We start from the raw sequence: 16,511 nt of genomic DNA on the forward strand, positions 1-16,511 counted from the left end.
CTCACGTTTTTTTAAACAAAATCCGGCGTAAACAAGGCATAAATTTAACCAAACTTTAGCGAGTTCATAACATATTTAAAATATTTTTTAAAAAAAGAAAAAAACACTACTAGACCCGCCGTCGCCCTCGCTGTTCCTCGCCGCCCTTGAAGCTCTACATGCCGAGGAGCCTGTAGAACTGCGTGTAGTCGCCGCCGCCGCCGCCGCCGTCGTCGTTGTCGTCGTCGCCTCCTCCGTGGCCGTTGTCCCTGCTGCTCCCCTGCCCAGGATCGCCGACGCGCGGCGGGTTGGATGGTCCAAGGGCGTCCTCGTCCTCGTCGCTGTCGAGGATCACCACGCCGTTCTCGTCCTCGCACCCACGCTGGCGAGCGGCTATCTCCTCCAGGGCTCGGCACTGCTGGGCCATCTCGCCGCCGAGGTAGTCGTCCCGCGCCCACTTTAGGACGGCCTCATCGAAGAAGTCGCGCCGGACTATGGCCTTGTACTCCGCGGGGAGGCCGGGCTCCACCTTCGGCCTGACGAGACGGTCAGAGATGGGGGAGGACTCGACAATGCGGACGCCGGAGCTGCGGGTGCGCTGGCTGATCAGCTGGCTGGTCAGCGTGTCCTGGGGCTCCGGCTTGACGGGAAGGAGGGAGGGAGAGCCGGACGAGGAGGAGGACGCCGGGTCCATGCGTCTCGACGCCCACGAGCTCCCACGCCGATGGGAGAAGGAGGGGGCGCGGGGTACTCCAGCCTGGGCGTGTTGCCGCCCTCGATGTACTCGAGGACGGCCTCCAGCGTGGGGCCGGGCACGCCCCACCATCGGCGGCGGCCGTCGGAGTTGGGCCTTCCGGAGGGCGCAACACCATTGGTGGCCTCGAGCTGCTCGGCGTGGCGGCGACGGAAGTACTGCTCCCACAGCGGGCTGTCGGGGATGTACCTCGGCCCTCCCCTCGCCGCCTGCGGCAGAGAGGCATGATGAGGGCGATCTCCGCACGACGCGCCGCCCCGGTGGGCGGCGGCGGCACCGGGACCCGTCGACGCTGATCCTCCATGCCCCAGGCACCCGCATGTCCGGCGAGACCGGGTACTCGGCCTCATAGAGAAGCCGAGCTTTGTCCTTGTGAAGGTGGCGACGGCCGAAGCCGTTCGCCGCCGCGCCGTCGTCTGGAAAACGCTCGGTCATAGGGTGAACTAGAAACGGCGAGAAGAGAGGGAGGAACGGGGGCGTCGAGAAACGGGGCATCGGCGGTGGAAAGTCTGTGCGTCACTGGTGCGGGAGGGGTCGGCTTATATAGGCGGCGCTCGCCTGGCCGACGTGTGTACACGTGGCGGGCGAGGGACGCGCGTCGTCCCGTCTTCACTGCGCTGCTCTTGAGGCATCAATGGAGGAGGCTGACCGGCGCGGCAGCGCGCGACAGCTTTGGCATTGATTCCGCCACGGGAACCGAGGCGATGAGGACGACGAAGCGACGAGAAGAACCGAGTCGCTGCGAAGGAGGGCCCGCCAATTTTCGCGCCAAAAACGATTCGGCCGGCGCCCAAGTGCCCCCCAGCGCGCCGGGTTAGGCCTGGGTCCGCCGGCAACAATTTCGGCCTGTGCCAGCGAAAAAAGGGCCTTTGGAAACGCAACTGGGCCGATTTTTTACGCCGGCGGCCGAAAAATCGTCTGGGGGCCTTGTTGGGAACGCGGTTGGAGATGCTCTAACACAACACAACACAAGAGGCCCCACAAAAAAAGAAGAAAAAACACAACACAAATGTATCAATTCAAGAGTTAAGGAATACTATTGGGAAGACTTGTCATTTGAGATCCGCCATCTCGTCACGCCAGACATCGTCACTAAGGCTTTTATCTATCAGTAGAGACATTACCATCTATTTATGTATGAGACTTATGTCTATTCTATGTATGAGACAAATGACTATGTACTTATGTATGAGACTTATGTCTATTCTATGTATGGGTGATGAAAATGCTCCGGATCCACCGGTAAAATCTCAAGCAAATAGAGTGGATCTATGGGGGTTTGTGAGGGGGAGAGAGAGGGAAAAGGTGAGTGGAAAAAAAGAGTGATGGTGGGGCCCACAAACCAGCCCCTCCTCACCTTATCCACCACACAGGACCCTACCGCCAGAGGTCCTGGCGGTAGGCTTCAGTAACTTACCGCCGTACCCGATGATGGTACGCCCTTTTCCACGTCAGCGCCTGCCAACGGTCGTCAGTCGCCGTCAAAGGACCTACCGCCAGAGGGGGCGGCGGTAGGACGTGCAAACCTATCTCCAGACCCCCTGACGATAGGCAAAAGGGTCAGATCCCGAAATATTTTCGAACGGGGTCAGATCCTGATTTTGTTTGCAAAAAGGGTCAAAACACGAAATTTTGCCATAGGGAGTCATTTGAAGATGAAGTACGTGGACACTGCCACAGATCTGGCATTTCTTTTGACACTGTTACACATGCTCGTCAGTTTCGCTACCCCACAGGTCATCAATTCCCGTTTCATGATGCACGCAGACCCCTCCTTTTGGAACTGCCGAGATCCGGCACAGGTGAATGGGATCCAATCGACCACAACATGTAATCACTTTATTCTGGATGTCGTGTCGATGGAACGAACGGATGAGAAAAAGGGACGTACGCGTGCATGCATCGGCCAGCCAAGAATCAGGACACAGATCCCTGAAACTGCACCGAACGTATGAGTGTCCGTCATCGGTATCATGCACCACCAACCAAGCCTCCACGAACTGGGAGACAGGAGACTGATCAAGAAGAAAAGCCCCTGAAAATCATTAGAGGCAGGAAGAGAGGGGGAAAAAGAGAGGACGCATGCAGGTGCACTATGCTGCGCCCGAGGAGTCAAAAGCTGCATGGATCTTTGCCATTTGGTTTCGGACACGAGAGTTTCGTGTTTAGGATTTCTGCCACGAATGGATCTAAGTAGAACTTCACATTATTTTGTTTTGTGACCATAGGTTACAAAGAAAACTTCAAAACCTTGAAAAAGAGAGAGAAGTCATGGGCTTCAATGGCAACAAATGCCACCCTACTATCCAAACTGAAGGCGTTTCTGCCGAAACAAAGATGCAAAAGCCAAGAGAAGCCGTTACCTCTTCAGGATGTACGCAGCGTCCAAACAGAACAGCTGCAAGTACTCCCTCTCTCAAAGAATAGTGTCAAAAAACGTCTTACATTTTAAGACACAGGGAGTACATGCCAATGTTGCTTTCGATTGAGTAATACAGGAAGCTTGCAAAATATCAAACGACAAGGTCCCAAACCGATTAGTAAACAAAACTTTATTCAGTCTCTTATTATTACATGTGTAAAGTGCAGGCCTCAAAATCACAAGTATCCACCATGCTTACTGTTATGGAGTTATTGACAGATCGTAAATTACAGATGAACTGGCCAACGGTCCAGGTATAATACGGTTTATATATAGGAAATAAACGGAGCCGCCCAGGCTACATAGCCGACAGTACTTTATCTCGAAACTTCCAGAGGGCAAGAGTACTGGAGTAGATAAACTTGCCCGTGCATGGTTTACACGAAAAAGCTGAAAGACATCAGACAGTTTGAGCAGGTAGGCCTTCTATCGCACTTCAACTAGTGAGAGACAACGAGGAAGCTAATGTTTGCTAACTGAACTGCACTAGTGGTGGGAAGTAAGGAAATCAATGGTAGCTTTTAGCCCATGGATGAAGGCATCCACCTCCTCTTTTGTGTTGTAAAAGTGAAGACTAGCACGGGCGCTCGCATTGATACCAAGGGTGCGATGCAAAATCTGTGCACAATGATGCCCTGACCGAATCGCTATGCCATGCTGAAACAAAATAGTCAGCATATATCAGTTCTATATAGCTAGTAGTAGCGGACATATTTCACAAAACCCATCACAACAAGACAGCAATTTGACCAAACAATCTATCGTCATCAGTTCTTTTTCTATGTCAACAAGGGGCAACTGATGCCTCTGGAAAATGAGATCTCTCACTATGCCTGGTACTTGCCTCACCAAAAATCTACACCTAATGTTAAGAACCATATGTCATATGATGTAAACAGATCTAGAATTCTACCCCCATTTAGACTGCGGTTGAAATTAAGCAACATAGCAACTCCTGGATAGACGAGTAATACCGAAAACGCATATGCTGGAAAATTACATAATTCCAAGGAAATACCGAAAACGCATATGCTGGAAAATTACATAATTCCAAGGAAAGTTCCTTTATGGAATCTAATAGAGAAGCAGAGCTAGCATTGGAGCAGTACAACTATTGCTAAAAACAGAACTAGCATTTGCATCTGATTCAGTGGTTGAAACATCAGCATACCTGGAGATCAAGAATTTCGGCAATATCTGTTGGATGAACATTCTCAACATTGAAAGAACATAAAGGAGCACGGTGATCACTTGCAGAAGGCGCTGGACCATAGATACGAACATTTGGAACGGAGAGAAGGCTCTCATAAAGGTACGACCCCAACTCTTTCTGGAAGACAGAAAAAGACAAGTGAGGCGCTACATAGGGATAGTTCTCCAACCCTTTTTGGAGAGCAGAATAAGAAGAATCGTAACAATAGGCACGGAGACTAAAATATACATATTAAAAGAGGTAAAATAATGAAAGAAATTATACTGACCTCATACTCGTGGATCGTCTGCATGCCAAAGTGTGACAGATAATCTATCGCAACCCCCAATCCTATAGCTTCTCCAATTGCAGGAGTTCCAGCCTCAAATCTTTTCAGAACACAATACAGTTAAAAACTTAGAATCTAACAAAAATAGAATCTTAAGTGCAATATAAGGTTGACATTTCTCAGTTGCCCTAGCAAACAATGTGAAGCAGAGACAAATTTTAACAACTGTCAAGGGAACTTTTTGAAAAAAAACATATAATGGAACTGTAGAAACAAATTAAAATTGCAACATATCTTTACTCCTATAAACAAACCAGTTGGTGGTGATGGTGCGTTTGCTCTAAGGTCACACGAACCGTTAAATTTGTTACTAACGGTTAAGATTGAGATAGCATTGCTAACCACTCACTTAAATTCATTTCGCAAAAAACCCTGATCTAGTATGAATTTGTGGGGATACACTGAGTAGCGCCGCAATTCAGCAAAGTAATTAGTCCTATAAACATGCCCGTATGAATCTTTTGTAGTCAGTAGTAACACACGTCTTTCTAGCTAGTTGCTTCAAGATAAATGAATCATGTTTTTCACTTATCTGAATTTCTGGTAAAAGTTATCTTGTGATATTCTTGTTCCATTTTTTAGTTGGCAATTGATCTGTTCCTATAACAAGGCATGAGGAGTGAGTTCTCACTAACTAGTTGTTATAACCGGCCGGACCTACAGCCGTAGGAGGCCCACCGGGCAAGCTTAGCCCGCAAGTTATCTTAGTTTTATTTCACGTTATGGTTATATAAACAGATTGTAAGACTATTTTGAGATTTAAGCAATAAGACTATTCTATTGCCCGGCTCCCAGAGGAGCCGGAACTCTAAACCCTAGCCGCCACTTGCCTTCGCCTTCGCCGCCACCGTCGCAAGGACGGCGCCTCGTCGCGGGCCGCCGCGCTCCAGTTCACGCCCGCCTCCCTCCTTCCCGTACCACCTACGTCCCAGACCTGGTAGGGCTCTAGGTTCTACCAATTTGGTATCCAGAGACTCCGGTTCGATCATGTCTTCCTCATCACCGCCGCTGCCGCTGTCTACCGGCACCACCGCCCCACTGTCCGCTTCCCCGATGACCACCGACGGAGCTCCGACGCTGCCGGGGCCGACCACCACCGCGCGTGCCCCAACACTGCCGGCCCCAGTCGCCCCCGCGCCACCGCCAACCATCGTCTTCACGCCGGAGCAGATGATCACCGCGCTGCAGCATCTTCTGACGGCAGTCCAAGGCCTCCAGCTGCACATGGCGGGGCCCTACCCACCACCGCCGATTGCGCCGCTCACCGCCTACGGCCAACCCGCGCTGCCGTGGCAGTCACAGGGCGCGGCCGCGGGCGGCGGCCTCCTGCTGCTGCCTTTTCAGGCGAGCCACCCCAACGGGCCACCATCGCCGCTGCTGCACCCTCATCAAGAACCGGCTGCGGGCCCCATCTGGCCGCAGTGGCCAACCACGGCAACCGCAGCACTCGGCTCGCCCGTCCACGCTCCACCACCGACGATGCAACCACCAGCACCACCCCTGCCCATCAACCAGGTCCGGTTCCCGCCCTCTCCGTCGCCAATACCAGCATGGGCGGCTGGGTCTTCGCCATCGCCGGTCTACACCAGGGCTGCCAAACAGCCGACCCCGTTTCCGCAGTTTGGCGGGCCATCCGGCTCCACAGGTCGCTACCCGGAGTACTCCGAGCCGGCGCCACCGGCCACCCTGCTCCGCTCCTCCGAGCCAGTTCGACACGGCGCTTCGGCACAGGCACCGCCGCGGTTCACGAAAATCGACTTCGCCACCTATGATGGCACGGAGGACCCCCTCAACTGGCTCAACCAGTGCGACCAGTTAGCGCACCCTCGCCTCGGAGCGCACCTGGCTCGCCTCCTACCACCTCCGCGGCGCGGCACAGACCTGGTATTACGCCCTCGAGCAGGACGAGGGCGGTATGCCCCCTTGGGAGCGCTTCCGCGAGCTCTGCCTCCTTCGCTTTGGGCCCCGGGTCCGTGGGAGCCGCTTGGCGGAGCTCAGTCGCCTCCCCTTCACCTCCACGGTGCAGGACTTCGCCGACCGCTTCCAGGCCCTGGCTTGCCACGCTTCGGGAGTGACGGCGCAGCAGCGGGCCGACCTCTTCATCGGTGGCCTTCCGGATCACAACTGCGTGGACGTGGAGCTTCGCAGACCTCAAGACCTCCAGACGGCCATGTACTACGCCCGCGCCTTCGAGTGTCGCGCCCCGGCTCGAGGAGGCCGCCCGGCCACCCGACAGGCCCCGGCTCTGGGCCGGCCACCCCCGGCCGTTCCGGCGACTACCACCCCGGCCGCGACGCGGCCCTTTCGTCGGCTCTCTCCGGCGGAGCAGATGGAGCGGCGGCGCTAGGGCCTCTGCTTTAACTGCGACGAGCCCTATACGCCGAGCCATGTCTGCCCGCGCCTCTTCTACTTGGAGACGGTCGACTACATCGAGGAGGCCACCTCGGCCGACGGGGCCGACGCACGGCCACCCCCAGCGGTTGCGGAGGCCGCACCCGCCGCCGCCCCGGCGACGACACTCGTGGTCTCTCTACATGTGTTCGCTGGCATCCGCGATGAGCGGACCATGCTTCTGCCGGTGATGATCCACGGCGAGCGCTTGGTGGCCTTGGTGGATACAGGCTCCACCCATAACTTCCTGCCCGAGGCTACTATGTGTCGCTTAGCGCTTCAGCCGATGGGCGGGGAGCAGCTTCGGGTCACGGTGGCCAACGGCGATAGTCCCGGTGCCATGGGCTCGCACAGAACGTGCCCATCACCATCGGCGACGAACACTTCTCCATCACTTGTGCGGGCATTGACTTGGGATGTTTCGACTTCATCCTTGGCGTCGACTTTCTACGGACCCTCGGTCCCATCCTTTGGGACTTCGACGCTCCGACGATGACGTTCTGGCGGCTGGGCCGCCGCATCCGGTGGGATGGCGTTGGGGGCCCCTCCCAGGTGTCACCGCAGCTCCAGCTGGCCGCCGCTACTTCCGAGCCGAGCACCCCCTGTTGGAGCACCTTCTGCAGCAGCACGGCGACCTCTTCATCGAGCCGCAGGCCTTCCACCAGCCCGGGCATACGATCACCGTATTCACCTTCTGCCGGGCTCGGCACCGGTGGTCGTTCGTCCCTACCTCTACCCGCAGCTGCAGAGGGACGAGTTGGAGCGGCAGTGCGCCCTGATGCTCGCCGCGGGCATTATCCGGATCTCCACCTGGCCGTACAACGCGCCGGTCCTCCTCGTCCGCAAGTCGGACGGCACGTGGCATTTCTGCATCGACTATCGTGCCCTTAATGCTGTCACACTTAAGGACAAGTTTCTGATTCCAGTGGTCGATGAGCTTTTGGACGAGCTACATGGGGCACGTTTCTTCACCAAGCTCGATCTCCGGTCCGGGTACCACCAGGTGCGCATGCACCCGTACGACATCGCCAAGACGGCGTTTCGGACTCACCACGGCCACTTCGAGTTCTTGGTGATGCCCTTCAGCCTTTCCAACGCCCCGGCGACCTTCCAGGCTCTGATGAACAACGTCCTCCGGCCCTACCTATGTCGGTTTGTGCTCGTTTTCTTTGATGACATTCTTATCTACAGCGCATCTTGGGCGAAGCATCTTTAGCACGTCGCCATCGTCTTCAACGAGCTTCGGGCACACCATCTTCATCTTAACCGCTCGAAGTGCTCGTTCGGGACGCCGTCGGTCGCCTACCTCGGCCACGTCAACTCGGCCAACGGGGTTGCCATGGATGCCGACAAGGTGGCGGCCATCGCAGCCTGGCCGACGCCGCACTCGCCGCGGGCTCTTCGCGGCTTTCTGGGCCTTGCGGGCTACTACCGGAAGTTTATCCGGGAGTTCGGCCTCATCGCGTCGCCCCTCATGCGTTTGCTGCGCCGTGACGCTTTCGCTTGGGACGATGAGGCGACGACGGCATTCGAGGCCCTCACGACGGGGCCCGTCCTTCAGATGCCAAATTTTGATCGCCCGTTCGTGGTGGACTGCGACGCCTCCGGCGTGGGGTTCGGCGCAGTGCTTCATCAGGGCGAGGGCCCTCTCGCCTTCTTCAGCAGGCCCTTCGCTCCGCGCCATCTTAAGCTCGCGGCGTACGAGCGCGAGCTCATTGGCTTGGTGCAGGCGGTGCGCCACTGGCGGCCCTATCTGTGGGGTCGGTCATTCCAGATTCGCACGGACCACTACAGCCTCAAGTTCTTGCTGCACCAGAGGCTGTCAACCGTGCCGCAGCACCAATGGATCAGCAAGCTCTTCGACTTTGACTTCTCCGTCGAGTATCGCCCCGGTCGTCTTAACATCGTGGCCGGCGCCTTGTCTCGCCGCGACGCCGGCCACGACGCCGCTGTCACCGACGCTGAGGGGGCGGTGCTATGCATCCGCTCCGGGCCGACCTTCGGCCTCTTCACCGACATTCGCCGGGCGACAGCGACCGCGGCCGACGCCCTTCTCCTTCAGCAGCAGCTGGCTGCGGGTGACTTGGAGGAGCCCTGGCGCTTCATCGACGGCCTGCTCCTCCACGGGCGCCAGGTCTTTGTGCCGACGCATGACGATCTCCGTCATCAGGTGCTGCTACTGGCCCATTCGGCGGGCCATGAGGGTGTGCAGAAAACTCTCCACCGTCTCCGCGCCGACTTCTATATCCCTGGCGATCGGGCCCTGGTTCGTGACTGGGTCCGGTCTTGTGTGACGTGCCAGCGCAACAAGACGGAGACGCTACGGTCGGCTGGTCTGCTCCAGCCCTTGAAGGTGCCGTCTCAGGTCTGGGCGGATATCTCCATGGACTTCACCGAGGGCCTCCCTAAAGTGGGCGGCAAATCGGTCATTCTCACGGTGGTCGACCGCTTCTCCAAGTATGCTCACTTCATCGCGCTCGGTCACCCGTACATGGCGGCGTCCGTGGCCCGGGCCTTCTTCGACGGGATCGTCCGCCTCCGCGGGTTTCTTCGATCGTCAGTGATCGGGATCCCGTGTTTACGGGGCATGTGTGGCGCGACCTCTTCAGGATGGCGGGTGTGAAGCTCCGCCTGAGCACGGCTTTCCACCCTCAGACGGATGGCCAGTCCGAGGTCGTCAACAAGGTGATTGCCATGTATTTGCGTTGTGTCATAGGTGATCGTCCTCATGCATGGGTGGACTGGCTCTCGTGGGCGGAGTACTGCTACAACACCTCCTATCACTCCGCCCTCCGCGCCACACCCTTTGAGGTGGTCTATGGTCGCCCGCCTCCGCCGATTCTTCCGGTTGATCCGTCCACAGCTCGGACCGAGGCGGCCGGGGCCCTTCTGCGGAGCCGTGACGAGATGCTCGCGGAGGTCCGCCAACGTCTCCTTCAGGTCCAGCAGTTGGCCAAACACTACTACGACGGTCATCATCGCAAGGCGGAGTTCGCGGTGGGCGATTGGGTGTGGCTGCGTCTTCTTCACCGCTCTACGCAGTCACTAGACCCTCGCGCGAAGAAGAAGCTGGGTTCTCGCTGTGCCGGGCCCTTTGCTGTCCTCGAGCGCATTGGGAAGGTAGCTTACCGCCTTCAACTTCCGGCGGGCACTCGCATCCACAACGTCTTCCATGTGGAGCTGCTCAAGCCTTTCCGTGGAGAGCCACCCACGGGCCCTCCCGCGCTTCCCCCGACTGCCGACGGACGTCTTCTTCCTGGACCGGAGGTCTTACAGGCCCAGCTACGTCGAGGCGTGTGGTACGTGCTGATTCAGTGGGCTGGACTTCCAGCAGAGGACGCCACTTGGGAGCAGCGCGAGGAGTTCCGTCAACACTATCCAGAGTTTCAGCTCGAGGACGAGTTGTTTGCGCGGGCGGGGAGAGATGTTATGACCGGCCGGACCTACAGCCGTAGGAGGCCCACCGGGCAAGCTTATCCCGCAAGTTATCTTAGTTTTATTTCACGTTATGGTTATATAAACAGATTGTAAGACTATTTTGAGATTTAAGCAATAAGACTATTCTATTGCCCGGTTCCCAGAGGAGCCGGAACCCTAAGCCCTAGCCGCCACTTGCCTTCGCCGCCGCCGCCACCGTCGCAAGGACGGCGCCTCGTCGCCGGCCGCCTCCCTCCTTCCCGTACCACCTACATCCCAGACCCGGTAGGGCTCTAGGTTCTACCACTAGTCAATGGACATTAGGAGGAATAGCAGTCAGCTAAAAGGCCCAACCGTCAGCGAAGAGGACCCTGCAGCGGCGTTGTACCTGCAGGAAGAGCATGTGCTTGCAGGGTGGCTGCGTCCCTGCAGGCTGCAAGAGGAGCAGCAGGAGCTGTTGTCCCAGTCCTACGGAAACAAGTGGTGACAGCAGCTCAGAATGAGAGCAGAGGCAGCGGAGGCAGGTGAGATGGAGGTGGTGGTCTGGAAGAGATAGTTGCCAGTATCATCCGAGGGGAGGCAAATGACATTGGTCAATCAAGAGGGATAACATGTGTATTCCTCTTCTGATACCTTGTTAGGAGGAATAACATGTGTATTCCATGGGGCTCTAGGCCAGTATACAGCACATATGGAGGCGTTCTTTAAGGATACCTAAACAGGTACACTACATATCGAACCTGCGAAACATCATCATTGACTGTGATTCTAGATACATGTAACATTCCGCTCTACATGAAGTAAGTTTTATCATTCTCGCTATAGTATTATTTTGTACTGTCTTTGTTCACAAAATTTGATAGCATACAGTGACAGATATGAATTAGTCTAGGAAGATCAAAACAAAGAGAACTTGCTTCCTCACCTAGAAGGCGGCTCAGCATATGTAGATTTGTCTTCGAACACATCTGCAATCATTTCACCACCACCTGCAAAGAAACTATTATTTTAAGATAAACATAAATATATTTCTCTTAAATAGGAAGGCTCTGTTTCAACAAGAGGACCTAACTAACTAATTTATCCTCTGAAGTAGAGAACATTGCTTCTGCCTTGCAGTATCTTACCTAAGAAAGGCTCCATAGATGACAAGATCTCAAATTTTCCATGCAAGAATCCGACGCCTGTAGGGCCACACATCTGAGAAGTTTAGCCCATAACTTGTAAAGGTCATTTTGCTGTTCTGGGATGACTATGAATTTGTTGCAAGCAGATAATTAATAACACAAACCTTATGCGAGGATGCAACAAGAAAATCTGCACCAAGCTTCTGAACATCAACTGGCATATGAGGAACACTTTGACAAGCATCTACAAGAACTTTAGCTCCAACTTTGTTTGCACATGATACGACCTCCTCAATAGGAAGCATTGAACCTGGCAATGATGAAGGAATATAATATAGTCGTTCTCAGTAATTATTCTCTCTAAGACAGAAATAACATGAATAAAGTTAGAATGACAGGATCCAACCATTGAACATTTGCCATAAAACTACCCTTTGTCATAATTCGTAACTCGTCATCATGAGATAATGGAAATAAATGAGTGAAGTCAGATGCTACAATTACCATGCTCACCTACAGTAAAACAACAAAGTGCAGAGGTGTATGCAGCTAATTGAGTTGCATTCTGTTATTTACTATGACATGTTTTGACTCTAATTTCTACTCTACCACTTCCGCACAATAGATATCCATCTTTGCGCCACGCTTTGACACATACATCCATGGCTTGCATTAGCTCTAATATCCTTAAATTAAGAAAGGCATCTCATTTACACTTGCCACATAATGGTATACATGTAGGGGGGGATTTATAGTTCCCATGAACCTTAAATAAATAAATATTTGAAAAGGAAAAACCTTCTTACCCAGGACGTTTGAAACATGATGGACAACAACAATCTTTGTCTTGCTTGACAGAAGCCCTTTTAACTGCTCCATGTCTGGAACCTCTTCTTTAGTCAGCCCAACATACTTTAGGACAGCACCAGTTTTTTGGGATACAAATTGCCAAGGAACAATCGCACTATGATGCTCTGCAACTGTAAGAATAATCTGCTCGGCAAAAACAGCAGACGAATTACTATCAATAAGTGTACAACGAATTGCATATTTTTATGAATCATTATAAAAATCAATGTTTGGTGAAATTTTTATAAGATAAATTTAACAATTTTATCTAGAACAACGGCAGGTTATGGATCACTATATGAAGAGTTAGCAATTAATAGGCTAGAAAGAGATGAGGAAAATAATAATATGGGGTGCATAAATACATGAAGAGAGAATTCCTTATTTAACACCGTCTTAAAATTTGTTGCCTTATTCGACACTGAAAAACTTTTTCTTCCTTATTTAACACCGAGTCTAAATTTTATGCCCTTTATGACACAATCGTCCATTTTGAGCCTTAATGGTGTTAAATGACACAAGAAAAGACCTATTTGCCCCTCATGTGATATGTGATCAAAAATTTACGTGTATGTGTGTATTCGGCTGACTCGTTTTGTGCCTCGGTCCCAACCTTGACGGTGTTGTAGCCAAGTGCTTTCCGGCGTACAGGCGTATGAGGCTAGCTCGAATTTTTTTCCAAGCTAATGGGTTCCGCCGAGACGTAGATGGTAATGTGCACATACACACCAAGAAACAAGCAAGTAGACAGGTGGGTCGATTCTAGTTGGACGTGTACTCCTATACATACTGGACGAAGCTAGCGATATTATCATGGCGACAACACAAACACACGAGATGGTTGATGACATGGTCGTGTCGGTCCTGTTTATTTTCTTTTGTTCAATATACCAACTCTATTAACTTACTGATTTGTTGTATACTACTACCGATTGTGTACAGGCACTAACTATTTTCACACAAAAAAATGTACAAGCACTGACACAATATTAACCACATCCAGACAGAGTCGCATGATGAAGCTAAACTACCACATAACAATTTTAATCACAAATCACATTGGGGGCAAATAGGTCTTTTCAGGTGCCGTTAAGGCTTAAAATGGATAAAAGTGTCGTAAAGGGCATAAAATTTAGGCACGATGTCAAATAGGGAAGAAAAAGTTTTTGGTGTCAAATAGGGAAACAACATTTAAAAGAGTGTCATATAAGGAATTTTCTCATACATGAAAAAGGTCAAACAGTGTTTGAAGAACAGTATTCATGATATGCATCAAAGTAGAAGCATAAAAAGAAGTTATGACTGGCAGGTAGAGCACGAAGTATCAGCTGGGGAAGATGGAGGATTCACCTCATCTCCTTGTTTTAAGTTAGATAGGCCCCATGAATAAGCTACTAAATTGATAGCTTCTGTAGCATTACGAGTAAAAATAATCTCTCTACTATCAGCCGCATTGACGAAATTTGCAACTTTCCTTCTTGCACTCTCATATGCATCAGTAGCCTTTGCGCTGATGATGGTGAAGAAAAAATGTCAGTAGGAGGAAAACATATGTATACATATGCACATAGCTCGCAAACACAAAGCATATGATAACCTACTTGATTGAGTGATACAAAACTAGCAGCCTAGCAATACCATACTATGAAGCAAATCGACTGCTTATCTTTCTATGCATGCAGTTGATCATCGTATATCGCAAAACTCGACACCTATAGCATCATCGTCCAACACAAGAAAATTATGTGAGCACTACCATACCTCACAAAACAGACAAGTCATATACGGGGAAATCACAGAAGAAATTGTGCAAGGCGAAAAGTGAAATGTAATCATGTAAAATAGTTTTGTGCTGTAGGAGGTGTTCTGTGGTGATTCACATCCATATTCCTCGTAGGAGAGTAAAAGGGTAATCTTCTGTTTCTCGAAAAAAGGGTTTTCTCCTGCAGAGCTCAACGCCTCTAGGGGTCTAGAGCCAGATATTACATCAGGGCCACAGCCTTGCTTTACTCACACTTAGAAATAGAGAATATGCATCCAAATTCCTGGTACTAGTGGGTATTTTACACTTACAACACCAATTAAGACATAAAGGACAAATCAAAAAATTACCTGAGAGCATGAATGCCACGGTGAACATTCGAATTATAAAATCGGTAGTAGTCGTCTAAGGCTTTCATCACATGAGAGGGTTTCTGTGATGTTGCACCATTGTCGAAGTAAACTAATTTGTTACCATCAAATTCCTGCAAGTTCCGATGATCATAAATGATATAAAAACCACCTCACTCGAATGCCAAAAGTGTACACATAACATACTGTAAGGTTAAAGTTTGCGAAATAGTAATAACGAAAGAATCCAACATGTAAACCAAAAATAATTTTGCAGTTACTGAATCCACATTGAATAAAACAACTTTGTCCTGGAGGGCTCTACAAACGGATCTTTTACACGCATGACCGAAACAAAAGAAAGCTGAGTGAAACTTATATCAGCTTATCCGCAGTGGTAACTGCACCAGACACGGTGATATGCTAAAAGCCATATCTCTCTTTTATGAACATTTTTTCCGATAAAGGGCGGTTTTATTAACTCATAACGTAGCATCAAGAGGATACATATCATGATGAGCAACACCCGGCCTCTGCATAACTCGGATGCACACAGCCAAACTCAAACAGTCTGAAAGAAGATAAAAAGTTGACATATCGGCACCAGTAGAGTCAAATAGGACCGTCACTATGCCTATGTCGAAGGAGGTGATGGGCTGATACGGAGATTATGCTGCCACCCATGTTGGGAAAAAACCTCCATGGCCACTCGCTCCAATTGCGTACACACCACCTTAGAACAGTAGTTGGAACTCCGTACCGTGAAGCATAGACCCTCTTATGAACGAATGGAAATATTTTTAGGCAGCAGCAAAAGCAGGACTACATACATGTTGTAATCAGGAGTAACTAGACGCGCCGCAATAAAAAACGATCCGATAATTTATTGGGAACAAACATAATTAGATGCGCGACTGTAAATACTATTTCACTAATCAAATTCAAAATTGGACTGGAATGGCACGAACAACCAAACAACGAGACGAGCCGGGGATGGGCAGGGGAGACCTGGTCGAGGATGGGGAAGTCTACGCGGGTGAGGTCCCCGAGCGAGGAGGCCGGCTCCGCCTCCCGCGAAGGCGCGGCCACGGCCGCCGTCGCACAGCGGCCCCGCCGCGGAGAAAACGTGACCACAGCGCCGCCGCCGATAGTTCCGGGATAGCTGCGGTTCCTGACGGAAGAGGGGAAGTACCGGAGCGACGCCACCGCCGCCGCCGCCGCGGTCGCCATGCGCGCCGTCTCTGTGGGTTGGATTAGCCAAAGCTTCGCGGTGTGTTTCCGTTCCTGCCACGTGAGGCCCACCCGTCAGCGTCGAAGTGTGTTTAACCGGTCAGGGTGCGGGACCCGTACGGTGGTCTCACATTAGAGCGGCAGAGAGAGTAACACTGAATGGTGGAGCGGCGCCGCCTGCATGTAGCAACTGCTGCCGTCGCCGCCGCCGCCCGCCGCCGCGGACCTCCACGTTCGACAATAGCGCCTTCCTCTACGACGCCAGGGAGGTGTTCCATGCCAGGTGACCAGTTATTATACCATGCTGAGGCTAGGGGCTGTCCGTGGTGTAGGGCAGTAGCACGGCACCTGTTCGATCGAATGCGTGGTCGAGTTGCTGTGTTCGATCAAACAGTTTGCTGGATAGGTTCTGTTCCTAGGCGTCAACAATTTTTCCCTGATTTACAGTGTGAGATGCGCACGCCATGAGTTTCGATGAATTTTTTCCACGATTTTCCACAGTTTATATGATGTGAGACTGCATTCCTAATTTCCCATCGTGAATTATATGAAGCAAATTCTCCGTGTCGCTAGAAAAGGAAAGGTTGAATCTCTGCATAGGATAGCTGAGTTTGTCATCTCGTTTTGTGAGGCACCAGAAGTGGTCAGCAAGGGGAAAAGGCACAAGATGGAGTTGATGCTGTCATTTT

At 51.9% G+C, this 16,511-nt stretch overlaps 1 protein-coding gene across 1 annotated transcript; it reads right to left on the minus strand.

Moving 5' to 3' along the window:
- Positions 1 to 3,270: 3,270 nt before the first annotated feature.
- LOC123086452 (cysteine desulfurase 1, chloroplastic) lies at positions 3,271 to 16,208 on the minus strand. Its single transcript, XM_044508215.1, has 11 exons — positions 15,954 to 16,208; positions 15,601 to 15,876; positions 14,593 to 14,726; positions 13,831 to 13,990; positions 12,438 to 12,624; positions 11,796 to 11,941; positions 11,632 to 11,704; positions 11,430 to 11,493; positions 4,637 to 4,736; positions 4,327 to 4,485; positions 3,271 to 3,812 (listed from the first exon to the last, which is right to left on the minus strand). The coding sequence occupies exons 1-11, from the start codon at positions 16,098 to 16,100 to the stop codon at positions 3,642 to 3,644; spliced, it is 1,617 nt and encodes a 538-aa protein (XP_044364150.1). The 5' UTR covers positions 16,101 to 16,208; the 3' UTR covers positions 3,271 to 3,641.
- Positions 16,209 to 16,511: the final 303 nt, after the last annotated feature.

The sequence above is a fragment of the Triticum aestivum genome, chromosome 4A, assembly GCF_018294505.1.
Source record: "Triticum aestivum cultivar Chinese Spring chromosome 4A, IWGSC CS RefSeq v2.1, whole genome shotgun sequence".
NCBI classification, from domain to species: Eukaryota; Viridiplantae; Streptophyta; class Magnoliopsida; order Poales; family Poaceae; genus Triticum; species Triticum aestivum.